This window comes from Cavia porcellus, unplaced genomic scaffold, assembly GCF_034190915.1.
Source record: "Cavia porcellus strain 051 isolate PalLab524CR breed Dunkin Hartley unplaced genomic scaffold, mCavPor4.1 scaffold_4, whole genome shotgun sequence".
NCBI classification, from domain to species: domain Eukaryota; kingdom Metazoa; phylum Chordata; class Mammalia; order Rodentia; family Caviidae; genus Cavia; species Cavia porcellus.
In genome coordinates this window covers 104382011-104409503 of record NW_026947487.1, presented here as the reverse complement: position 1 = coordinate 104409503, position 27493 = coordinate 104382011, and the positions used below count along the sequence as shown (strand labels likewise).

The following is a 27493-nucleotide window of genomic DNA, read 5'->3' as shown; positions in this document are numbered from 1 at the left end:
AAATCAAGAAAAATGTTACTATGAGTTTAGCAAGTTTAATTTATCCATAAGTTGGATTGTCTACCAAGAGTAAGATCTTCATAAGGTCTATTTTATGGGACCTGTGATAGAGGCATACTCAGGAGTACTTTTTCCTGTTTTTTTTTTTTTTTTTTTTTTGGTCTTACACTACATTTCTTTATTAATCATGTATATAGTGAATAATTAATAGCAGGTTGGGGAATGTTCTTAGGTTAGAGTTTAGAGGGCTTATGAGTAATTAGGCCTAGGGAAGAGATTGAGATGGGTAGTCCATAGACGGGGACATAAGCAGGTTGGATGAACTTTTCTTTGTTTTTCTGTCTTTCTGTTAGACTTTTTGAGACAGGGTTTTGGTATGCAGTTCAGGGTGGCTTAAAACTTACTTATGGCCCAGGCTGGCCTCGAACTCACAGTGATCCTCGTGCCTTAGCTTCCCAAGTGGCTGACATTACAGGTGTGCGCTCCCATGCTTGATGTGGGTGAACTTGCATTTGTCTCAGGTGAGGTGTAGTAATTGACCTGATGAGATCAATAGTCTTGTGAGCTGTTCAGTTTGGCTTACAGTAAGTACAAAAGACGACTTGACATAGGAAAGGAGTGTTAAGTGTTATGGAATCAATAATTGGGTGGTGCACTGTAGGGAATTTAGAGAAGTTAGTGGGATTTGTCTGACAGTTTAGTGGCTTTATATCCTAAGGCTTGTTAAGGAGGGTGTTGCCCTGATTTTTGAAGGCCAGGTTTGTTTTGTAGAGCAAATTCCCTATGTGTTTTTTCAGTCTGGTTTGGATGTGGGAATTGTGATATAATCCTAAAATGGTAGAGACAGGCAAAGACAGCAATCTGGGCGAGGAAAGGATTTGTCCTTTTTAAAAAGTTAAAGGTGAGACTGGGGATATTCTAAATTTTGGACTAGAAGTAAACCTTTTATAGGCATTGATTTTACCAAGAAAAAGGAGAGGAAGGTTATAAAGAAGAGGGGTAAATAAATTGAAACCTAAAGTACAAACTGGCAACTAGTCAGGCTGAGGAGTTACCAGAAGAAAAAACTGTAGGTAACAGTCTCACAAAAGGGAAAGGAGTTCCTGTTTTGTGGACAAAAGAGGTTGGTACTTCCTAAGGATAATCAGAATAAGGTCATAGAACTGTAGGGGACTGGACTGATCTTGGGGTGGGTTATAGTTTGTGCATTTGATAATGTTGATTTGTTTTTTCTGGGATGGCCTTGAGGCCAAGTGAGGAGCTGGGGTTTCTACTCTGAGGAACATATGGGTTTGGATTTTTTCCAGAGACAAATTTTAGTCTGGAGATGTGAATCCAAAAGGGAAGACCCAGAAGTTTTGCAACTGTTGCCATAAGGATAACCATATAGGGCTCCTGCCATTTTGGTTGTAGGGGTTGCGCGTTTCGAGGTAGACCCTGTCATTTAACTAATGTTGCAGCAGTTGTTCTGCATTCAAGAAGTGCCAATGTAGTCTTCTACAGTAAGGAGAACTGACGTGTTTAAGAAGTCTAGTATAGGTGGCTGTGGTAGTGCATGCCTGTAATTCCAGCACTTGTGAGGCTGAGGCAGAAATACTGCTGCAAATTTGAGGCCAGTGTGGGCTGCATAGTGAGTTCAAGCACAGTCTGAACTACATAGTGAGACTCTGCTTCTTCCAAAAATGTCTGTTGGAGAGGAGTTTGGAGATGGTCACTTGGTGTCCTTATATAGCCTGTGGGTTAAGGGCTATTGTATCTTTTAGTAAAAGAGGTGGGGTCTTTGAGGATTACCTTGACCTTATTCGGAAATTTATTAGGACCTTATTATTATTATAATTATAATTATTAATATTATTAGGAAACTTAGGACCTTGTTAGGGTGTTGACCAGCTTGTGTGGTATGAGGTGGAGGGAAAAAGGTAAGGAAAAGAGTAGCTAAGGTGGCAGCTCTGGGAGGTGAGTAGTGGTGAATATGAATTTGAAAGAAAGTGTGTCTTGTCCCACTAATGGGGTGGAACAGGTTGAGTGTACTAGAAAGGAATGCAGGAAAACTGTTCCTAGGGTGCAAGGCAGAGGCTTAGTACAGAGCAGTTTGAAGATAAGGCCATCAACTCCTGTAATAAAGACAGAAGAGAGGACTAAGTGTGTTGCTTTCATGTCCAAAAGAAGAGATTGGTTTACCTGCTGCCATCAGGTAAACCCTGGGTTATTCACAGGCCCTGCATGACTTGGGGGAGACTCAGAGGAGAATTTATTACGAGTTTGTCCCTTTAGCTCAGGGTCAGAGCGTTCTTTATTATTATTATTACTATTATTATTTCAATTTTAGTTATGATAACTTTATATTGGTAGCAAGACAGTTGTAGAGATCTCAGGGAACATTACCCAAGTTACTGTGGGACTTTGAAAAGATTCAGAAATTAAATGAGTATGTTGAAAGCAAGCCTCCTTATCTTTCTGAAAATATTAATGGCGGCATTTCTCCTTTTCCTCTGTAAAGTTTTCCACCTCTTTCTCCATAGCCCTGGGGCACTTGGCCATGTCCTCTCAGTGCTGGACCCTGTCTCCCTGTAGCAGCTTCATAAGGGAGCTAAGTGGCTCTGTGCTCCAGGGGCTCGAAGCTTGGACTACCTAGTGAGTTCAAGGCCAACCTGGACTACTTAGTATGACTGGCTCAAAAACAAAAACTGACCACCCCCCAACTCTCCACCCTGCAAAGGCGCTAGCCTTTGCTCCACAATAGTATTTTAGGATTCTCTTCCTGAGGATCAAGTGTATCCTTGTGGTCACCCCCTGTTACCACCAAGTTGTGGGGCTCTGATGGTGACTTCTACTTTCCAAATTGTAAAAAAGATGGGCTTTATATTTTCTTTTATATTATGCTGTTTTTAGTCCTCATAGTGTAGTATTTTATAACTGTTCAGAATGTTCTGGGCAGAAGTATGTAATCAGTGAAATTTGGATGTTGAGACTTAACCCTCTTGTCACCATATTTTTCCTTGAATCAGTAAAAGTTACATCATTGACAAGAAACAGAGTGGTCTTACCTGTAATTCTTTAAGGTGAGTTGGGGACATTGTTAGGGTCATCTTTTTACTTTGCTGATCATCAAAATTAGGGTTACAGTTCAGCTTAGAGTTGAGTTTTAAACTGGGTGGATCACTACAGGAATATCTTTAGTATGTATGTATGTATATATGAGGTGTATAAAGAATTTATAAGGTAGGTGTACAGTGGCCACATGTAAGGTCAAGGGTGTAAAACTGCAAAAAGGTTGTGTGCCAAAGAACTAAAGGATCCAGACAAAAGTTGAAGGCCAGGAGCACACTGCAAAGTCTCATGCGGGTCTGTATCAGGAAGCCAACAGGTCTGTGCTGACAGGCTGGAGTCTGCTGGAGATGGGCATCCACAGACGATGATGCTGAAGGCTGCTGGGTCTTCAACAAGTCAGCCATCCAGACACATTTAGAAGTGTGCTAAACCAATTTTCCGGTGTTTTCTTCTGTTGATAGCACAGTTAATTATCATGCTGGCTGATGAGATCTAAGTAAGTTTTGTAGTAGGTTTAGGCATTAGTAGTAGATTTAGGCTTATCATTGAGAACTGTGGGGTTCTGAAAGAAATAGACTGGAGAACACAGTTATACAAACATGGACCTAAAAGAATTATTTAAGAATAATCATTAGCTGGGCATGGTGGTGCACACTTGCAATCCCAGGAGGCTGAAACAGGAAGATCCTTGCAAATTCAAGACCAGTCTGGGCTCCAAAGTGAGCTCAAGGCCAGCCTGAACAAGACCCTGTCTCAAAAAGGGGGAGGAGGGGAATCATTAGTAGCTATTTTTATTAAGAAGAATTTGAAAGCCAGAACCAGATAATACCCTTTATGATAGTTACCATCAGGCATTTATATGCAAGAACACTTGTTTTTTAACCTCTTTATCTTTTGGTAGGATTGAGCTTGACTCATTAGGATTGAATTTAACTCCATTATGGTTTTTTATTATATACTCCATTTTGATTTTGACAGCTTTTGTATTTCCTCTTGTCCTGAAAGCATTGTTAATTCACTGTTTATTGTCCTTCAGCTGTTGTTGAGGGAGTGATGATTTCAAGTCAGCATCATAGCCTCTTTTGGAGCAACATAGAGGTTTAAAAGGAACAGATATTTAGCCTAACCAAACCAACAGGTGTAAAAACTTAGAATAACCAAACATATGTTTTGCTTTATTTTATTTTTGTCTTTTTGAGACAGGTTTTGCTATGCAAGACTAGGCTTGCCTTGAGCTCACTTTGTAGCCCAGGCTGATTTCAAACTTGCAACAGTCTCCTGCCTCAGCCTCCTGAGTGCTGGGAGTTTACAGGCATGTGCCATCACACCCACCTATGGGATTTTTTTTTTTTTGTATGAATTTATTTTTATTAACTTTCAGTAGCTCTGTATTTTTTTTTTTTTTTTTTTTTTTTTTTTTTTTACTTAATTGCCCCACTTAGAACAGCTGATGTAATATTGAATTCTTCACAGGGAAAACCTTGTTTTTCACTATTGTGAGAGATGTCAGCTGTAGGTTTTTCATGAATGTGGTTTTTCAAGTTGATGAATTTTGTTTGTTGAGTTTTATTATGAAAGTTGATGAGTTTGTCAAGTGCTTTTCTCTGTTGAGATTATTGTATGATTTTATACTCATATAGCATATTATGTAATTGATTTTCAGGTATTAAACCAGACTTGCATATCTGGAATAAATTATTAGTTGGCATGATTTATAATGTTTTTTATTTGTTGCTTGGCTGAATTCCTAGCATTTTTTTTTTCGTAAGAGATTGGTCTATAGTTTTCTTTCCTTGTGGTAATTTTGTCTCTCAGGTATCAAGGTAATACTCACATGATGAGGAGGTGTTGGAGACGCTACTAAGCGGTTCTGAGCAGGATTTAAATTTTACTAATTCGTTTTCTATGTTTTATCTGTGAGTCTGTCCTAGGCCTCGGCCCCTTGCCTGGCGACAGGAGCTGATTCATAGTAAGTGAACCTCTATGAATCACTGGTCCTGGCTGAGGCCTGTAGTGCCTGTGAGGCCAGAGATACCTCAAAGGGCACGATAAGGCCACAGCTGTGGACACTTGGCTCCAACCCCAATTAACAAGATTGAGACTGCAGCTGCAGAAATCACTTCTACAGTCTCACTCCTACCATGTCTTCGTAAGACAGGGCTACTGAATTGACTTGATTCATTACTTGGAGACGTCCTTGAAGTGACTCCCAAGGTCCTGCTCATTGCCTGTGCTTTCCTCAGTTTCTCTGCCTTTTGTCCCTGGTCCTAATAAAAGTGGACTGATCTAGAAAACTTTTTGTCTTAACCTTCGGAGTTGCAAGCTTAATTAAAGGGTTTTGACCCTCCTGGAGCTCTAAAAAAATCATATAATTTCTCTCTTTTTTATTTAACCTCTGCTGTACACTCGTTTGGGAGATCGAGGATCTAGGTCAGGACCAGATAAGTAGGGAAGTTTTCCTTCTATTTTTTTGCAGACTTTGTGGTAGATTTGTATAAATTATTTATTGGGTAGAATTCATCTGGCCCTGACTTTATTTTGTTTTTTGAGGAAGTTATCACTTGTTTTTTATAGTGGCACCTTGGGTATAGTGGTATCTCAGGTTCTGGGCAAGCATGCCTACTTTCAAAAGCAATGAATGCTGGACAAGTTGTTTTGGCTGGAGGGGTAGCATGTCAAGAGGCAAACAGCACTGACAAGTTCTAGCTTGTGCACTGAGTACCAAACAAATGATAAGTATCAGGACAACATATTCATGCTCAAAATGCATTCAATTTGATTGAATTTCAAAGCATTCAAATATCAAGGTATGGCTGATTTTTTTTTTTTTTTTTTTTTTTTTTTTGGTACTGGGGAATCAAACTCATGACCTTGTGCTTACCAGGCAAGCACTTAAACCACTGAGCTACCCAGCCCTTTGTTTGTTTTTTAATTTAAAAATTTTTTCCTATTGCTGGGCATTGACAAGCTTACGACCTCATACATGCTAAAGAAATGCTCTACTCTGAGCTACATCCTCAGCCTGTCACTTGTCCTTTAACTTTATTTCTAGTATCGTGTAGAAATTATGATTTATTTAAATACTTTTTCTTTATGACTTTATTTTTCTTTATTATCATACTTTGAAAGATATTCATCATCCCAAGATTATAAAATTTCTTTTCCCATATTTTCCTCTTAAGTTGATTCTCTAATGTTTTAGTATTTGTCCTTGAAAATAAAAAGTGAACAAAGTACCTGTCCAACCCCCATGTGTTGCAAGAAGCCTTCTATCATACCCTTGGGGTCCATCATCTTCCAAAGTTATCACCGAGGCTAGTAGGTCATAGTTGAAATGTGAATATTTAGCTACTTGTATAGATAAAGCTGTAATAACTTGTACGCTTTTAAGTTCTGTGGAGTAAGGGGAAAGAAGCAAAGTAAGAGTTGTTGAACATCTATTAGTGCCCGGCACTGTGGTAAGTATGTATATGTATTACCTCACTTGCACTTAAAAGGAAGGTGTGAGTATCCCCACTCCTTAGAGGAAGGAATTAGTGCTGGCTGCATTTGAAGTGCCAGGAATGTATTACTGGCTGATTGGGACATTAGGCTTTCTGTAACACAAGGTCTGGTTCTAGATGGAGTGAGAAGGATATATAGTGCATTACAGTACTTATAATTAGCATTGCAGCCCAGAAACTTACCAGGCTCCAGAACAGATCAGAGGACTAGCTAATTGAGTAACACAACTCCCCAGGAGACAGACTTATGTGCTAGGGTGATAAGTTGCTGTGTTACTGGAAAGTTAGAACTATCAAGTGGGTTTCTTTGGCTGCAGGCAGTCCTACCAGGAGAGCCACAGTATAATCAAGCAATTGATAGGTCAAAAGCTGGACTAGAGATATATGTACTCTCAAATCTTGACAAATCCATCTTTAATAATACCACAGACCTAACCTCAGGGACCTTTGGTCCCTGTCTAAAGGATCCACTGTAAGCCCTGAAAGGACACATCTAGCTCCATCCTGTTATTCTCTTTATTTCCTTCCTTCCTTTTCATGAAGCCATCAAACTTCATTTCCTAATCCATTTGGTTTGTTGAGACAGGATCTCACTGTGTAGTTCAGGCCAGCCTTGAACTCACTATGTAGCCTGGGCTGGCCTCAAACTCATGGCGACCCTTCTAACTCGGCCTCCCAAGTGCTGGGGATTACAGGCACAGCTGGCTGTTTTGCTGGTCTTAGACATTGTAGCTAGCCTTTCTGAATCTGTTGTTTACCTCTTCACTTGGTCCATGCTCCAGCTATGGGTTTTAATAAGCCTTATAAAGCTTCCCACAAACCTTTTTGACATATTTGGATTGTCTAATTTTGGGGGTTTTTTTCCTCATATTTGTAGAGCAAAACCTTACATAAAGTCACTTTATATTAAAAATACATATATATATATATATATATATATATATATATATACTTTATTTTTATAATAAGTTGCCTCTTGGATCTTAAACTGTTCCTGGTGAATTTTTATCACACAGTTAACATATAGGTACTACAGTTTATTTTTTTGTGGGAAAGTACTGGGACTCAGGACCTCACACTTGCCAGGCAGGCACTGCACCACTGAACTAAATCACTGGCCCCTGAATAACAGACTGGGAAGCAACTTGCAACAGTACCTTTTTTTTTTTGAAACAAGGTCTCTTTATGCTGCTCAGTCTGGCCTTGAGCTCACTTCATAACCCAGGTTGACCTCTAACATGCTGTAATCCTCCTGCCTCAGCCTCCTGGGATTTCAGGTGTGCCACCATACCTGGCAGTAAATTATTTTAGTATCACCAGAAAATAAAAAGAAGAGCAAAGGTATTGCTTTTTTAGCTAGTACTGACAATACTTTAAGACTTGATATGTGTTGTAGGTTTTCTTTAAAATTTTAACACCAAGTACATTTATTAGGAAAGAAAAAAGTTATGCGATATCCTGATATCTTTCTTTAGGAAATTAAAAATGAAAGAATAAAGCAAAAAATGAATAGAAGAAAATAATAAAGATCAGAAAATACAATCCCTTGTCAAAATGCCAACATTTTTCATATAGATTAAAATTTTGATTCTTGTGTTTCTGTAAAAATAGAAGAGGCTTAGAATACTAAACAACTTTGATAAAGGAACAAAATTAGAGCTCCAACCCTCCCCAGTCCCACCATTTATCACAAAGTTACCAATGATGACAAAACGGCATTAATACCAAGATAGGTAAACCTCCAGAGTAGCAATATAAAGGCTCAAAATAGATACCCACATAACACAATTGATTTCTGGCAAAGATGCAAAAGCAATTAAGTGGAGAAAGGATTGTACCCTCAATAAATATACTGGAACAACTGGATATCCACATGCAAAAAAACCCAAACCTTATAAAAATTTCTTAAAACAGCCAAAGTCAACTCAAAATGGCTCACAGTGGGTTAAAGTAAGGGCAGGTGTGATCTGAGTCATTGCTTGGCTGAAGTCATTCTCTCTGGGACAAAATACATGTTTTTTCCTTATCATACTAATGAAGCAATACGATGTTTATACATGTGTGACTTTTTTTTTCTTTTTCTCTTTGAAATGGATTTGGGAAAAAAAAATAAAAGATTGATATGGCCTTTAGCCTAGGCTACATAGTGAGTTCAAAGCCAGCCTGCACAACATATGGCAATCCTGCTTCAATCCAAAATACAAACAAAAAACCAGGACATTATATAGCATGTATATATTCAGTATACATGCAGCAACAAAAGAGCAAGTTAATGCTGTGTTTGTAGTTTAAGAATTATCCTAAAGACATTTACAAGAAATTTAGTCACACCAATCTGTTAGAAATGTTAAACTACAGAATTTAAAAGTAAGTAGTTTTTACCAGTCAAGATGTTTCCTCATGGGGCTGTCTTATCTTTTTATAGGCTGTTATGAAGGCTTTTTTTTTTTCTTTTTAATTCTGATACAAGAATTAACTTTTACCTTGTTATTTGTTACGACTCAGTGTCCTAGGCTGTGTGTTACCGGAAGCACACTTATTATCTAACATTTACCCTTACGTTTTTACTTTTCATACCAACTTGGTTTAGATTTTAGCTTGAGCTCTCAGTCCAATGGGCTGGGACCAGTGATGGAGACCTGTTTACTGCGTTCACTGATAACACATAGCCTGCTGTGGCACATATACCATAGGTAGCTCCAGCACTGGTCTAGACCTTTTTCTTTGTCTTTATCTCTCACGTTGTTTTCCCTTGGCACTGATTTATTTTTTTTATCTTAACCCGCGCAACTTACCCCCCAACACACACACACACCAACTTGGTATGAGTTTGGAGTTTAGTTTTCGTTGTTGTGCCCATGGGGGGCATTCTATGGCCACTATGAGTTTATCTTACTGACAAACACTAATACTTTTCTTAGTTTTGGAATTTGGGGACCCTGAGGGAATATTAGAGAAATAATACAATGTACAGAAAACTAGTAAATTGGTTCAGGCAGCTGCCCTTTTCATCATGTAGGAGCTTTGTCTGGCAGTTTCTCATGCCCAAGGCCAATTATTATAGATTAACAGACAAACAGACAAGACATGTAAAACAGTTACCTAAAATCAGAGTGTACTTTTAAGGTTTTTTGGCCAAGTTGAATTATAAGGTTTTTTTTTAATTGAGCAGTCACAATTTCTTAGGGGAGGCACGTTGTACACTCTTGGGTGAATTACCATGGATTTCTTTTGGTATTTTTGTTATTTTACCAGTATATATTACTCCAGTAAGAGTCAGAAAGCAAAAAAAGGCATCATAATATGGAGAGGGAGATACTGAAGGGGGGTGCATTTAAGTACACATAGACGGTGGGATCATACTGAATATGTAGTATCAGTGGTGGTGAACTTGTGGCACATATATAGCAGCTGACTGTTATCATTGAAAGTTCTAGAAACTTGGCTGTCACTGCTGTACTTCCATTTTACTTTGATTTTTAAAAGCCCCACATCATGGACATCCTCTATTCTTTAAGAAATATTTTGAAGGGCTGGGGATTTAGCTTAGTGGCTTAACGCCTGCCTGGCAGGCATGAGATCCTGAGTTCATTTCACGCCACACACACAAAAAAAAGGCTTTAAGAATGCCAGTGGTTTAAGAAGTCTCCCCTCAACGCTGCTGCCAAATAGTCCATCAAATAAATGTCTCAATTTAATCATTCCAATTATTGGAATATTGCATTCCTTCATTCTCAGATAGTCTTCTGTACACATTCAATTTGCTCTTCAGCATACGTATTCAGGATATTTGCGTTTGCAAAGATTGTGCTAATTTATGTTGTCAGCAAGTTTGAGTATGTTCCAGTTTCCTCACACACTCCTTACCACTGTTTTTTTTGGGGGGGGGGGTTCATTTTGTTTTCTTTTTCTTGTTGTGGGATTGGAGATTGAAGTGAGGGCCTCATGCATTTGCACAAGTGTGAACACTCTCCCCTGAGCTGTACCTCCCCACTTCTCCCCGGCTGTCCTGCTAATACATAAACTTATTGCATATTTACCTCCCAATATTGTTTGCCTTGTAATGTTACTTACGGTTTAAGTTGTTATTGAGTGTTTTCAACCTCAGTGACAGAGTTTGATGTACTTACTTAATTTTGAGATAGGGTCTTGCTATATAGTCCATGCTGGTCTTTGACTCAGCTTTTTCCATGTTGTCCTTGAAAGTGTTGGTATTACAGGTGTACACACCACTACCAAGCTTGATTTCTGTTTGCAGCATAACTTTTAAAGAATTTTAGCGCCTTTTTTTTTTTTTTTTTTTTTGTCTTCAGAGTCTCTTATTGTTGAGATTGAAATCTTTTCATTTTAGGCTAAATATGGTCCCAAACTAGTGTTGATGGATGTTGAGCAATTATGTGATCATTAGGCAGTTATGTGAAATAGACATTCACACTTTGCACATTACTGTTTTACTTGTTTCTTGTGTCTTTGTTATGGCTTATATCTGGATATCCCAAAGCTGGTTAGAGATGGGGTGGGTTGAAAGGTGATTGTAATATATGGTCATTACAGGCATTACAGGTGGTGTGGTGTGGGAAGAGTCATGGGAGATGTTAACTCCTAGGGCATATTTCCCTCCCCATTGCTTCTTGGTTTGGTTTGGTTTGGTTTGGTTTGGTTTGAGACAAGCTCTCTCAGCCTTCCAAGTGCTGGGATCGTAAGCCTGTGCACCTTGCCCAGTCTTGCCCCATGCCTCCTTTCTCTGCTTCTGCTCACCTTTCCTCTGTCCGGGCCCTCCCACCAAGCTGCCAACTCTGCAAGGATTGCTGAAATGGGCGCTAAAAATAAATCTCATCTCCTTTGAGTTGTGGGTATGGGCAGTGAGGAGCTAAGATGGTCCTTTGGTATGTATGTAGCTCATTTTAAGTAGCTGTTCCCTTTCTGTTCTGGTGCTGGGGATGGAATCCAGGGCTAAGTGTGCTGCCATAGATACTTTTTGATATCTATTGTAATGTCACTTTTTTTTTCTTTTGAAACAGGGTTTCACTATGCAGTTCAGGTTGGCCTTGAACTCACTTTGAAGCCCAGGCAGCCCTCAAAGTAAGGGACCTTCCTGCCTCAGATTTCTGAGTGTTGGGATTATAAGCACACTTGGCTTGTAATAAATTACTCTTGATTGTATGAGAAATACCATCATGTGTGCCAACCCAAAGAATAGACTAGAGGCAGGAAGAATAGTGAAACCAAGACTTTTTTCTCATTCTTGCAAAAATAGCATGCCAGCCCAACAGACAGACATCCTCACAGTGATTACAAAGAGCAGTATAAATCCTAATGTGCAGTTCCCGTTTCCTTTCCTCATTGACTGAGTACTGAGTCAGTCTGTTCTGCAGGTGCCTAACCCCTTTTATCCCAGTGCTTCTATAAATAGGCTGTTTTTTTTTTTTTTTTTTAAAGCAAATGATTACAGTTGTAACTTTTTAACTGACAGTGCTTTTTCAGAGTTTGCTAGTGAATTCCTCACTACTTGACTACCCTCTTTCTTTAGAGACCTCTGCTATGGCACAGTCACATCCTTAGGCTATGAAATTCCCTTTCCTGAAAACAGACTATTTTAAACTTGTTTTTTACAATTGTTAATATCTTTTGATGAGTATTTTTCTTCTCTAAAAGAGCAAGTTTTTATATTCTTTTGATGTAGAAATTTAAAATTAAATGCTTTCAAGATAGATTTGCATTTTACATTGGCTTAAACATTCAAATGCCTTTCATTTGAGAGAAGCTTACATATAAATATGGCTAAATCTTTTTCTTCTTTGTGGTCTTGAGAATTAAATCTGGGTTGTCATTTGTAATAGGCAAACACTTTACTACATACTGAGCTATATCCTTAGCAGCCGCTCCCTTCTTGAAGTCTAACTTTCATTTATGCACGGGTGGGTTTCTTTGTTTTGATTTGTTACTTGGCAGTGGAGTACTGAGGATTGATCAAACCCAGGGCCTTTACACTGTACGATATCCCCAGCCTTTTTGTTTTTTGAGTCAGAGTCCTGTTAAATTGCCAGGCTAGAGTCAAACTTGGCAACCCTCTTGTCAGTTTACCAGAGGTTGAGATTTCAGAGCATACCGCCATGCCTGGTTTACAACTTGTTTTTTAAGCTACCTGTATTAAAATATTCTCATGTCCATAAGTGCCTTTTAAAAAGTGTTATAAGGTTATATAAAATTCCACCAAATTCTAATTGTTTAACTGATAATATTGATGATTAATACATTTCGTTATTATAATTTTTTTGGTCCTAAAGTGTGGTAGTGGCTGTGCATGGTGGTGCATACCAGTAATCCCAGCCTTTGGGAGGCTGAAACAGGAGGATTTCTGTGAGTTCAAGGCCAGCCTAAACTATAATAGCAAAACCCTGTCTCAAAAAATCAAAGGAAAAAAAAGGTAGTAAATATTTTGATACAAAAATACCCATGAAGCTCTCATTATCTCCTTAGAGGTTCATAGATATGGAATTTATTTTGTCAAAATGTTTTGTTTGAGCTGGGCATAGTGGTATAAGCCTGTAATCCTAGCAGTTGGGACCCTGAGGCAGGAAGCTCACTTTGAATTTGAAGTCAGTCTGGACTACATAGTGAGACCCTGTCTCAAAAAAGGAAAAAAAAAAAAAAAAAGGCTGGGGATTCAGCTTAGTGGCATACGCCCCTTTCTGGCAAGTACAAAGTCCTGAGTTCAATCTCTGGTACCAAAAAAAAAAAAAAGTTTTGTGTTTTTAAACCTCTTGAAAATATTTAAAATACAGATATGACTGCAATTTTCTTGTAAAGATTTAAAACATCAGCTGGAAATGGTGGCACATATACCAGTAATCTCAACACTCAGGAGGCTGAAGCAGGAGGGTTGCTGTGAGTTCGAGGCCAACCTGGGGTACAAAATGAGTTTTGGGTCAGCCTGAACTACATAGTAAAACTCTGCCTCAACAAAACAAACAAACCCAAACAACAAAAGAAAAAAGATGGACACATCATGGAACTGAAGCTTTTATGTGCCAGCTTGGGCTACTTTAGAATCACATGGAAAGCCAGGTGTGGTGACCCAAACCAATCTTAGCACTCTGGAAGGCTGAGGCAGGAGAATAGCAAGTTTGAGCCCAGTCTAGGTGATTTAGTAAAATCCCTTTTCAAAATAAAAAACAAAAGCAATGCTGGGGATTGTTCAGTGTGAAGGCCCCGAGTTTAGTACTGGGGGAAAAAGTCATTTAAAAAAATACCACAGAAATCTTGACATTTTTCTGTCATAACTTGGACTTTGTATTTGAGCTGCAGTTTTGTTATCTTGAGATAGCTTCCATGCAGATAGTTGAGGAGATCACATGCTCTGTAATAAGCTTCAGAACACCATTTCTTTGTGGTACTGAAATACAGTACTATAGTTGTGTTTCTTGAGTATAAATCCCCTGAGGCAATAACCTGGTTTTTCCATTACTGGTACATCTTGAGTGCCTGTTACAGTGTAATAGGAGTTGAGTAAATCTTTGTTAGAGGTTAAAAATCTACATTAGGGGCTGGGGATTTAGCTCAGTGGCATAAGTCCCTGCCTTGCAAGCAGGCAGTCATGAGTTCGATCCCTGGTAATGATAAAAAGACAAAGACATTTAATGTGAGGACTTTGTGAAAAAAAAAAAAAGACAAAGACAAAAACATACATTGTTGTGTGACTTACTGTGCCAAAAATGATGTAATATTATATGATAAAGATTATTTACTTGGGTTTTTGTTTGTTTGTTTGTTTACTTGGGTTTTGATTTCAGATAATTTAGGTTTTATTTTTAGCCTTACTCTTAGTTGCTGGCTGATCTTGGGCAAAAGCCTGATAGAGTAACTGGTAGTGGTTCGTTTTCATGTTTGTCTTTCTGTTTCCCATCTGTCTCTGTTTATGAATAGCTTGAAAACAGAGATATCATTTAGAGCTAGCTAGCAGCAGAATCTGCTGTGGTGCTTGACACCTTATAGTTGAAATGTTGAATTTAAGATCAAGAGGTATGTTTATGGCATAAATGGCAGTTAATCCCATGCTTTCTCTGGACTGAATTTGCAGCTTTTGCAAGCTCCTTTTTCTCTCTGGTACCTGGGATTTATACATACAACCTTTTCTTCTTGGAATGTTCACATTCACTCTTGCACAGATAACATGTTTTTCATGACTCAGTGTAAGCCTTCCCTCCTCCTAGAAAGTCTTTCATAACCTCTCTCTATGTTGGTTCATTTCTCTAGGCTTCTCAGTTCTGGACAGATAATTTTTTGTTGTAGGCACACAGTCCTGTTCACTGTAGGATGTTTAACAGCACCCAGGTCTCTCCCCACCAGTTGCCAGTAGTATATTCTCCATTTAAGAAAATCCGGAATGTCTCCAGTCATCGCTAAATGTCCCCTTGAGGACAAAAATAATTTCTGATTGAGAAACTCAAGAGTTATAGCCCTTACTAAATAGCATTACAAATGCTAAGTTTTCTTAACTGTTCCTCCTCCCCAGTAGAACATAAGTTCCTTTTGAGAACAAAGACTATTTCCCCAGCATCTAGCCCAAGTGTGACATACAATCAATAAGTATTTGTTCTTTGGATTGAACATCATAATTCAGCATAGTGGGTCAGAGAGATACTGTGTGACATACAAGCCCTGTTTTTCAACTAGGACTTGAGTTAATTATTACATGTAGTGTAAGCCAAGAGAGGAGGTGCATGCCTATACTCCAGGCATTCTGGGAGGCTGAAGCAGAATTGCACATTCAAGCCAAGCTTGGGCAACATAGTGATTCAACAAGACCCTGTTGGGGAAGTGGGGAGAAAAGAGGAAGAGAAGGATGGTTGATAATAGTTAAAGTGTGAAGGCTCTCAGTTTAATCTTCAGCATTGGTCTGGGTGCCACATATTTTCAGTTTCAAGTTCAGCCAGGCATGGTGGTGCACACCTGTAATTTCAGCACTCAAGAGGCTGAGGCAGGAGGATCACTGTGAGTTCAAGGCCAGCCTGGGCTACAAAATGAGTTCAAGACCAGCCTGAACCATATAATGAAACTCTACCTCAAAAAAGACTTAAAAAAAAAAAAGTTAATTTTGAGTCCAGCATTAAAAGTGACAAAAAGATACTGTGCTGCAGCTGGGCATGGTGGTGCATTTCTGTATTCCCATCACTCAGGAGGCTGAGCAGGAGGATAGCCATGGGATTGAGGCCAGCCTGGAGGATATATAAGTGAGTTCAAAGCCATCCTACATCACATAGCAAGACTCTGTTTCAAAAAAACCAAAAGATACTGTGCTGTGTTAAAAACCAGAATTCACGGTAGTCAGTATTCAAGGGTAGAACTTCAGATCTTATGGGTAAGAGGCAGGGGCTTTGTTGACTAACTGCTGGTCACTGAAAATCTCGGTAATTTCTCATGTATAATTTTGTAAAGCACTTTTTTCTTGGACTTTTCACTTCGCAGATGAGTAGATGTTAATGACATTTAATCTTTTTTCAGTCACCTCCCTTGTCAAGAGTTTTTAGACGCCCAAGGCCTTCCTGTTTTTCCATCTTTTTATCATCCCTTCCTCCTGCCACTACCTAAATAGCCATTTAATCTTTCACCATATTTTTTTTTCCCTCCAGATTCTTTGAGCTCTGCCTTTAAAATAGATTTCAAATACAGTTTCCTCTACTACTGCCACTGCTGACTACCCTGGTCTTAAGTTACTGACTTGTCTTACCTGTACTGTCATGGGGACTTCGTGTTTCCCATATTGTCCTTTTCTAGTCAGTTCTTTACACAGCAGCCAAAATGATATTTAATAAAGTGTTATTGAGTTCTTATCATTTTTCTGTATTAGAAAAACACTCGAGCTTAGCCTAAGTTCAAGATCCAACACCAAAAACAAAAAGAAGGGCAAAACCCCTACTTTTAGTGTCAGGCTTATTTATTTTACAGTTTTTTAGTTGGTTGTTTTGTTTTGTTGAAACAGGGTCTTGCTAGGTAGTACAGGGTGGTCTTGAACCCGCTTAATGTAGTTCAGGCTGGCCAGTAATCCTGCCTCAGCATCCCAGTGCTGGGATTACAGGCATGTACCACCACACCTGGTTTAAATGGTGTTAGTTCTTAAGCTAATTTTGACTCCAAACATTCTGTTCATTGATTCTTTTTCTAGGAGGAACAGCACAGCATGCTGGGCTCTGGATTTAAAGCCGAGCGTTTACGAGTCAATTTGAGATTAGTCATAAACCGCCTCAAACTACTGGAGAAAAAAAAAAGTGAGTAGTGCATAAGCCGTTTATCTTTTCTTTCCCAACATACATCACTGTGTGCCGCCCTCCCCCAGTTCTGCGTCTTTGGGACCAGCACTGTGAAGTTTCAATGCCATCATGTTTTTCTGAGCTTTGCATACATTTCTGCCTTTTTTGAGTAGACTGAAATGTTTTTTGTTGAGACAAGGACGTTGTGTGAACCTTACAAATTCACAAGTTCTATATCTTGCTTTAAATTATATTTGTAATATGTACAGATTTTTCTTGCCATTATTCCTAAATAATGTATTACAACACATTTATATGTTCTAATGGTTATAAATAACCTAGAGATGATTTAAAATACACTGGATATGCATAGGTTCTAAGCAAATACTGTGACATTTTATGTAAGGGGCTTGAGCATCTTTGGATTTTGGTATCTGCAGGGTGTTCTAGAACCAATCCCTTTTGGATACTGCCTTGGTTACTTTTCTCTTGTTGCTGAGACAAAATACCTGACACCAAAATTAGGGAAGGAAAGGTTTATTTATCTGAGTTTTTTGTTTTGTTTTGTTTTCGTTTTTATTAGTATCAGGGATCGAACTCACCACCACACACTTGCAAGGCAGGCGCTTATGCCACTGGGCTAAATCCCCAGACCCTTATCTTAGTTTTTTTTTTGAAGGTTTCAGTCCATACTCAGTTGGCTTCAAGATGGGGTGGCATGGCTGAGGGGCAACTGTTCATGGCTGCTGCAAACCTTACATTGTGTGCCAGCTGCACTCCTGGGCGGGTGCAGCATTCACATGGTCACTCCGAGTACTAGTCAACAAACTAATCACAAATGCTAGATTAAGCCACTCCATGATTGCATGAGGCTAGGGGGCCCACTTAGACACAAACTATAACAGGTATCTAGAGATAAATGTATTTTGGTCATAGAATAGTAATACGACTCCGAGTTGGAAATGTCAGGCTAAATACTATATTCTCACACAGAGTAGCAGCTTTAGAATAATTGAGTTGGGAGTCAGATGAAAGTAATTAGCTAAGGCAAAATGAGCTAGGAGAGTGGTGGCAAAAATGTGGCACATGTGCTGTAGCAGACTATATCATTGAAAGCGCTAAAAGGTTTGCCCTCCCTGAGTTAGGATGATGTAGAAATACCCAGTTCTCCCTGTTGGGATAGAGCTCTGCTTAGAGGCCTAGTCGTAGTACTCTACGAGTGTGTGACTAGAGTGGAATTTTTGCTTTAGCGGAACTGGCTCAGAAAGCCAGGAAGGAGATCGCTGATTATCTGGCCGCTGGGAAAGATGAACGAGCACGAATCCGAGTGGAGCACATTATCCGGGAAGACTACCTTGTGGAGGCCATGGAGATCCTGGAACTATACTGTGACCTCCTGCTGGCTCGGTTTGGCCTCATTCAATCTATGAAGTAAGATATTTTGATTCACAGGCTTAAGTCACTTCTGAAATTTGAGAGAGGAATAATACTGGTCTCTTTTTTACATGTACATGTAAGGGGGTGGCACAAAGGTCATCCGCAGGTACCTTTTTCCAGCCATTTGAAGATGTGTTCTCAATGTAGCAATCTATTGAAAAGAAAAGAATCTGAAATCAAGAGGCCTAAGTTTGAGGTTTTTTTGTTTTATTTTTTGGTCTTTTTGAGACAGGGTCTCCCTAGGGAGTCCAAGCTGGCTTTGAACTCACTATGTAACCCAGGCTGACCTCGAACTCGAGGCAGTCCTCCTGCTTTAGCTTCCAAGTGCTGGAATCATAGGCATATGCCACCGTGTCCGGCCTCTAAATTTGAGACTTGGCTTAGCTATTTCCTGACTATTGGATTTCTTAGTTTGAATCTCCCCAAATTTAAAATAGGGTAAAGAAATGCTTACAAGGTTAGAATTATCTTGAGAATCCAGTGAGAGTTATAAAATAACTTAAGAGGAAAACAAGTATAGAATACCAAGGATTACATTGGTTTGTTTTTTAAAATGCTATATTAATTTTTTTCCTTATTAGAGAGCTAGATTCTGGTCTGGCTGAATCTGTGTCTACACTGATCTGGGCTGCTCCTCGACTCCAGTCAGAAGTGGCCGAGTTAAAAATAGTGAGTACAACCTCTGTTAGTGGTGTCTGTGGTTTCTCAGGTGTCAGAAAGGTTTGTTATTATGAGTCACTTCTGCTTATTCAACAAGGTTTTTTTTGTATCCTTCTGCCACTACTGAAATAGGCTTTGTAAAGTTGTTTTTCCTTTTCATACCTTATATTACAAAGCCAAATAGCATTTTTGTAAAGCAAATTTGAATATTTTTAAGGAGTAGAGTTTTAAGCATCTTTAATTTTATTTCCTTCAATTTTGTCTTTTAAATTACTTTTTCTATGTTTTAATCTCCGATATTCTGATGAAAGATAGAGGACAAGGTAGATACCAGGTTTTATGAGTAGGAGAGAAGAGACAACTGCTTCTTATATAAACTTTCCCCATACTCATTTGAAAACAGTCTCTTACTGGAAAAGGTTTAAATATGTTGTTGAACCAAAAAGCCATAAACAAAGAATGATAATGTAATAAAAATATTTAAACCCTGTATACAATGCAAAAAAAAAGGTCAAAAGACAAATGAAAATTTGTAGTACTTGGTACTTGTGATAGTTCACATAATACATAGTAAGAAGTTCTTCTTCTGGACTCCCAGAATGTTGGAACCATACAGTACCATTATTATCTCCTTCCTGAATTTTTGTAGCTTCTTTCTTCCTACATCTACTTTAGCTTCCTTAGTCTATTCATGCCATAAGAACTACCTGGGGGTTTTGTTCAAATATCAGATCTAATCCTATCACTACCGCTAGAAACAAAGCATGGTATGATGATGTGACCTATATGGCCTTGCATTGTCGGGTCTCACACTTTTTTTGCGGGGGGTGTCTCATTACATAATTTAGAATGGCCTTGAACTTACTATGTAGCACAGGCTGGCTTCACACTTGCAGCAGTCCTCCAGGCTGAGCTTCCCAAGTGTTGGGATTATAGGAGTGCACCACCACACCTGGCTTCACTTGCTTGCTTTCTTCATTTCTCAGCATACTCCTGACTTTCACACTTGAATGTTAGCCATGTATTAACTACAGGAGGCCTTTTCACATGCTGTTGGTTTTTCCTTGAATGCTCTTGCCTTCTTATTCAATTAACTTCTAGTCATTTTTAAATCTTGGCAAAGCCTCAGGCAAGCTCATCTAACTTTCTGATCAGATACAACTCTCCCATTATATGCTGATAATACTGTGGTATGCCTTCCCTTTGTAACACTTATCATGGTTATAGTTATATACTATCTGTAACTACTATTTGGTGAGACACTTATGATTATGAACAGAGTTTTTGTTCACTGTGTTATAGTGCATATGATAATGCTTTTAATAGTTTTTGGTATTTGGTTGTTGCTTGTTGGATAGATAAATAAACAAGTTCATTAATTAATGTTTTATATACCTCAGTTTTGGGAGAATTGTGTAATGAAGCATGTTTGATGTTGGCACAAGGAAGCTTGAAACAGAGTAATATAAGCAGTTTTTATTTACTCTTTTTTTCCTCTGTAGGTTGCTGATCAGCTCTGTGCCAAGTACAGCAAAGAATATGGCAAGTTATGTAGGACCAACCAGATTGGAACTGTTAATGACCGGGTAATGAATGTACTTGGTAAATGTGAAGCAGTCTATGAGGGTATTGTCCTGTGTCCCCATCTTTATGTGCCATCCCTCCACCTACTATCCCTCCGTTAAACCCATGACTTGCTAAATTACCCAGGCTGGCCTTGAATTTGCTATCTTCCCGTTCAGTGTCACAACTATCAGGGATTACACGCGTGTGCCACTGTACTTGCATGGGAGTGGTTTACTTTACTGCCTGCAGTGATGCTAGTACCACTGAATAGCTGAGTTAATCAGGGGCTGTGTGTTTCATAGCGGGGTTGAGAAGAAAGCCTGGGTAGGTGACAGCGTAATCATCTCCTTTCCTCTGCACAGCCTCTCTGATCATAATGCTCTGTGATTGCTGACTTCCCCTCCCCCTCCTTTGTGCCCTTTATGAGCTATAAACATGGGAAGTAGGGAGAAGGGATGAATACAAGTGTGAAAGGCCATAATGTTAGTCTTTTATTAATACATGAACCATTTATAACTAGAGAATGTGCAAGATAGGGTTCTATATTGTACTGGTGACTCTGGAAAAGAAAAAGTCATGTAACTGCTTTGGTCCTGTTTCTCAATTTTGCTTCTAAGAGAAACTAAGTTTAAAAAGAGACAGGTTAGAATTGGGCTGGTTGGAAGAGATACATCTTAACCTTTAGTCTTCTTACAGCTAATGCATAAACTGAGTGTGGAAGCCCCACCCAAAATCCTAGTGGAGAGATACCTGATTGAAATTGCCAAGAATTACAATGTACCCTATGAACCTGACTCTGTGGTCATGGTAAGTTTATCCCAGAGCACAAAGGAAAATGAGTCTCTTGAGATGATTTTCTTTGAAAAAAAAAACCAACCATACATACTCTTTGCACTAATTTAAGTTGGTATGTGTAAGTTTTAAGACTTTGTTATTTGGGTAAGACTAACTATGGCTGTGTATCTGTCTAGGTAGTTAAGGATCAGATTATATGAGTGACTGAAAGTACTTTTGAGAAGTTGCAAGCTTTGATATAAATGTAAAGTGGCATTGTTACTACTTTCTAGTGAACTTGAAGGAATTGCAAATCCCCCGTAGCTAGCAAGACCTAAACAGTTCATCTGGCCACCTCAGGCCAGAACTGAGAATGTACATAGACTTTCAGAATAGGAGATTTGTTTCTAAGGGTAAATAGGCAAGTAATAATTATCTAGCAGATAAGATTGATGGGGTATTGAAGCAGCTTTGGTGTACTGCTCACATTCCCTACCTCCAGACAGACATTAACACAGAAACATTTATTTTCTCAACTTTCAAAAATGTTGATAATTGGCATCTCATACACAGTTGAGTATTTCTTCAGAGATGGCCCTATCCTGAAAAGTACCGCTTCATCCAGAGTCTTTGGGAGAGGCAGCCTGTGTTTAGTTTAGTTAGTTTAGTTTAAAAGACCTTGTGCCTTTCTTCTGTTTGGGGACATCTTTGTAGGTCCAGTCCAGCTCCAGGGTTCCCTGGGGAATTGGCAGAGTCCTCTCTTGTGACTGCTTTGCAGTCCAATGTTGTCCCCTCACATCACTGTCCATCTGCCACACCCTTGCTTTGCTTTCCCTTCAAGTGTTAGTCTCAAGAGCACTGTGCAGCAAACTTTGTCAATCTGTACCTCTTACAGTCTGCTTCCTTGGAAACCTGGGATGATGGGTTAGTAATACAAGTTTCCCTCTTTTTCTCAGGCAGAAGCTCCTCCTGGGGTAGAAACCGATCTCATTGACGTTGGATTTACAGATGATGTGAAGAAAGGTGGTCCTGGAAGAGGAGGTGGCGGGTTCACAGCACCTGTTGGTGGACATGATGGAACAGTGCCAATGCCCATGCCTATGCCTATGCCCATGCCATCTCCTAACACTCCTTTCTCATATCCATTGCCAAAGGGACCAGTAAGTATATATGAAATGTAGATGTAAACTGTAAGAAATCACAAATAGGGCCTCTGAATGCACTTGGGTATTAGAGTTTTTTGGGAGCATTTAGCAATGATATTTGATATTAGGTTAGTGGTCATATTATGAAAAAAGATATTCAGTCTTGGTTTAGCTGTAACAAAATAGAAAAGTATATAGAGTATTCTCCAAAAATATTTTAAATACAGGGTTATTGAACATCTTTTGATGTCATGCTAATAGTTTTTTCCATTTATTATGAGGCAGAAAAACCATATTTATAGGCAAGTCATTAGTAGGCATTGGTAATGAGAAAGTCTGATTAGAATTTTCCCCTTCTAGACAGACATTGAAGCAATTTAGATTTGAAAAATAGCCTTTGGTTGTAGATCTTTAAAAATCTTGAAATTCTTCCGACAACATTTGGCCCTTTTGAGCATTTTTTGGTAGGGAGATCTTGAATACATTTATCTTCATTCTGAATACATATATTATGTATTTTCCCTCTTCAGAAATTGCAAATCAAGCCCAGTGTCTCTGATACTGCCTTTTTCCCCCTTGCAGTCAGATTTCAATGGATTGCCAGTGGGAACTTATCAGGCCTTTCCAAATATTCATCCACCTCAGATACCAGCCACTCCCCCATCGTATGAATCTGTAAGTGCCTGAGCTTCTTTTATAAGCAACAGGAGAGTGAATCACATGAAGACCACAGGGAAGGCAAAGTTTTGATCAACTCTAGCATTGGCATTGTCCTTGCTTTGGGATTTTTCTTTTGCTTCTACACTGCCCTGGACATGGGGTGGTGTTGGTAGAAGCTGCAGCAGCTATACTGGTGGGCATGCTTTGTCTGCAGTGAAGCCAGGAGTCAGGAAAGAGCTGCAGTTTTTACAGGGTTGTAGTGTCTTATTAACCAGTTACATGTATTCAGCTAGCTAGACAGACAAGCATATTGAGCTGGAATAGTCTTTTATGTTGGACTATAATTATTATTAGTTTTCAACACTCGAATCATAACCAGAGTTTTATTCTTAAGAAGTGTTAGTAAATTTCAGAATATGGCATTGATTTCACATTTCAGTCTTGTAGTTAAAACCTCCATAAGCTGGGGATATAGCTCAGTAGCATAGCACCTGCCTAGCAAGCATGGGTCATGAGTTCAATTTCCAGTATAAAAAAAAAACCTTCCATAAATAGCTACTGTGGTAATGATTTCTTGAACTGTAGATGGTTATAACTGCTTTGCTTCAGAATCAGATTTTCTGCCAACCTTGTTTCCTCAGTTAGTATATGCTTTTTGAGACTTGTTTTTATCAGATACTTTACTGAGAAAACATATGGGTATGGCAGTTGCTATGTAAATCATTCATTTATAAAGTAATCCCTATCCCTAATCTTATTTTCTTTCCATTAGCTTTAATCTCTAGCTGATGCATTTTTACTTTGGGCCTGAATTTTTTTTCTCCTCCCCCTGCTGCATTAGTCTTGCATGTGTCAAAGCATGGCTTTAAACTGTTTGTAGAAATGAGGTAGAAGATCTTCATTAGCATTTCAGGACTTGGTTCTTAGAGATATATTCAGTGGTTCAGTTCTTTCTCTTTGCCCCAAAGGTAGAAAAGGGATCATAGTGTGTTAAGAACTTTGCTCTTGTTGAGCAATTGAGAGTACCACATGATTTCTACTTTTGTATTTTTTCCTGCTTTTTAAAAAGAAAGTAAAAAGGATGTGTGGAAGTAGAGTGGCATTTCTTTGGAGTAGCTTAGCTGTGGGAAACACAGCTGCATCAATATTGTTACTTTCTCTAGTGATGCCATTGCTTTTTCCTGTTGTAACAATCTTTGTGTTGCAGGTTGATGACATTAATGCTGATAAGAATATCTCTTCTGCACAGATTGTTGGTGAGTGAGAAGACCCAGTGTTGAACCCTCTGCCATTTTCTCATTGTTCATTCTGTGTGCATGGCATGCTATCCATGTGTACCCTGCCCTTTCCCTAATTGTAGTATGGCTGGTACAGGGTCCAGCATTTCTTTCTTCAAAACATAAAAAGTATCTCCCAAGTTCTCTGTTTCTGCCCGATGGTATTACTGTTACTTTCCACTTAGTTCTGACTTTTTTGTCTTCTAGCTTTTCAGTCACTTTCAGGTTCTTGTTGGTGCTACGTGGAACCTGGAAATTAAACTTTTTTTTAAAAAAGGTGGGGTGTTAAGCCATGCATGGTGGCACACACTTGTAATTTCAGCATTTGGGAGTTGAGGCAGGAAGATTGTGAATGTGTGGCCAGCCTGGGATACATAGTTTAAGGTTGCACTGGCCTATGCAGCGAGCTCCTATCTCAAAACACCACACCCACAGTAGAATGTGAAGAAAGAGACATTCAGGAGAGAAAAACAGGCACAAATCGTGAATGTTTGTATAAGCCATCCGCTCAATTATTACCACTCCAAAACCACAGCTTTAAAACAATTAATTCTGTTGTGGCATAACTTACATGTAAGAAAGAGACTTTGTATAGTTTGATTTATACCCAGACTCACCACTACAAGGTAAGTTCTTGTGTTTCTTTCCAGTCAGTTCTACCCTCATTCAGTTCTGACTTACTATCATTTAGTTTTGCCTGTTCTAGAACTTTAAGTAAAAGCATACTGCAGGGAGAGAAGAGGATAGTTTTACTAAAAAATACAAAATGGAAGACTAGAAATACAGAACAGGCAATTAAATCTTATAAAAAATTCCTCCTTAAAGTTTTAAAAAGTAGTTCTTATGGAAGCAATATTTGCTATATAAATGCTAGTACCTCACTTTGGACTTGGTTTTTATGGGACTTGAGCTTTGTGAAATAGCAGTCTCTTACTGATCTTTGGACCTGGCCCTATGTACCATACTTTAACTTACCTTAAACTTGTTTCTCTCTGTTTGAAAGTATAGTAGCTAAGATTCAACTATAATTAAGAAATGTAGATGTTTTTGTCTAAATTTTGACATGTACCCCCAATCACCACTCCTCACTCCCCGCCTAAAGACATTGTGACACCTGAGCCACATTATTGCTTTTAACATTGTGCTTGCCTGGTTTAATTAGGTCCTGGACCCAAGCCTGAAGCAGCTGCAAAAGCCCCTCCTAGACCTGCAGATAACTACAACTTTGTCCTACCAGAGTTGCCATCTGTGCCAGACACACTACCGACGGCATCTGCTGGCGGCGGCACCTCAGCATCTGAAGACATTGACTTTGATGATCTTTCCCGGAGATTTGAAGAGCTGAAAAAGAAAACATAGGTCTCTTAACCTAGAATGCCTCCAACTTCGGGGAGATGAAACTGCGCAGTTTCTCCTTGTACACAAAGAATCTCCATGGATTTCTGTTTCATCTATTAATCATCACCAAGCACACTCCTTCTGGGGACTCTTTCCTACTCTACCAGATTCTGTTGCTTCCCAGTTCTCTACTGATCCTAAGAGACTAACATCTGGACACTCTGAGGCCAGAGCAGCTGGCTCCTGGCAGCTGTGCCTGTTTCCTGTTAGAGGGATCCCAGGTTCTCCTGTGACCTAGCCCTCCCCGGGGGAATGAGAAGATGAAACGTGTGGTGAGAGCTGCCAGAGATGGCTGAAGAGGGAAAAGCATCTCATGAAGTGTCTTAGCCCTGTGTTGAAGTTCCAGACTTAGAAACAAACCCCTCTGTAGAGGGCAGTTGTGGTGAGACACAAGGTTGTGGTGTGTTTTCTCACGAGTAAGAGAGAAAATGGTTCAGGAAGTCATAGTAACAGTTCCTAGAAGCTGGGCCCTCTTCATGGCATATACACTACTCGCTGCAGGGCACTGTTCCATCTGGATCCAGTTGCAAAGTTTATTTGGAAAAAGTTGAAGGCCTCTCTTCATTCTACTGGATTCTCAGGGAGCCCTCTGTGGCCTTTTGTTTTATTTTGAATGCCGTGTTTCTTTTACCCGAAGATAGCACTACAGAAATTTACTTTTCCCCATAGCATGATACTAGCAAAGGAAGGGGACAGGTAACATACTGGATAGAAGGTGCCATTTGAGCCTATGGTGGGCTTCCAACTGCCTTAATAGATGTACTCAAGTCTCTTGGGTAGTGAGCTGGAAAACCTACAGAAGAAGACAGACACCTGTTTTCATTTGAAAACTTCATGATTAAAGGAATCTTGAAAAAGTGATCTCAAACTTTTAGTGCCCTTGTGGCTGTAACTCATTGCTTTCCTGGGTGAATGAGACTCTGTTATAACTCGTGCTCCTTTGTGCCCACGGTAGGCCCATCCTTCCCCACAAGGTTGGCTTCCATGTAATGTATCTGTATATCTGTTTCAAGTAACTTTTCTTTAGTGTTTTTGATTGGTTTGTATCTCATAGCTTAGTAGCTGCTAATAAAGTTAAAGATCTGATGTCTTGCTTTCTCCACTGTTGGTCAAATGATAAAGTATGAATTTAGGTTTTAGTGGAGAATATTTTAAGCAAGCAGCTCACATTGGTACACAAGCCAGAGTCAGCCTTTACCGTTGGCTCCCCTAGTAATGAGCATACATAGAGCCCTTTAGTGTCCTCTTTGAACTTAAAAGCCAAGGTAGCATCTGTGAGTTTGTTGGTTCCTTGTCTGTGTTAGGACACCCCTTCAGCCACATCTCATGATTGTACATCTTATGATTGTAATGGGCTCACCACTGACTTACTCATTTCCTATAGCTTTCCTGGGGCATGGATGATCAGTGTCCTGTTGCTTACTGCTTGCAGCAGAGCTGGTTTATTACCGTTGTTATTTTTACAGTGTTACTCTCTTCCAAACAGTGCCAAGATCCACAAACAAGAACTTGGAGCCCAGGGAACTTTGATTCCTTGGTAACTTACAGAATTAAGACAGAATTTTATATGCATCTATAAATAATTTCCTAAACTATGCCATGCAAAGATAAGTAATATACTAGGAAGAACTAAACCAAAGTAAGGAGGTAACAAGATTAGGATACTTCACTGTCTCATACTTTAGTGTCATTGATATCTGTTATTGCTACTTCTCAGATGAGGGGTTCTGGTGCTTCCAGATTCCTAATAAAATTGAAAACTTCTATAGCAA

At 39.2% G+C, this 27493-nt stretch overlaps 1 protein-coding gene across 4 annotated transcripts in view; it reads left to right on the top strand.

The window, feature by feature from the left end:
- Positions 1-27493, top strand: part of Ist1 (IST1 factor associated with ESCRT-III) — a 52791-nt gene extending 25298 nt beyond the window's left edge. For 3 of the 4 annotated variants that reach the window (XM_063247608.1, XM_063247609.1, XM_003471953.5), the window contains 9 exons: positions 16720-16822; positions 18055-18235; positions 18823-18910; positions 20404-20487; positions 21164-21274; positions 22198-22401; positions 22969-23061; positions 24254-24302; positions 25486-27493. In XM_063247608.1, coding sequence (XP_063103678.1) covers positions 16720-16822; positions 18055-18235; positions 18823-18910; positions 20404-20487; positions 21164-21274; positions 22198-22401; positions 22969-23061; positions 24254-24302; positions 25486-25682 — 1110 coding nt within the window. In that variant the 3' untranslated portion in view covers positions 25683-27493. The remainder of the gene's footprint in view (positions 1-16719; positions 16823-18054; positions 18236-18822; positions 18911-20403; positions 20488-21163; positions 21275-22197; positions 22402-22968; positions 23062-24253; positions 24303-25485) is intronic. The other variant, XM_063247610.1, reaches the window with a different exon arrangement.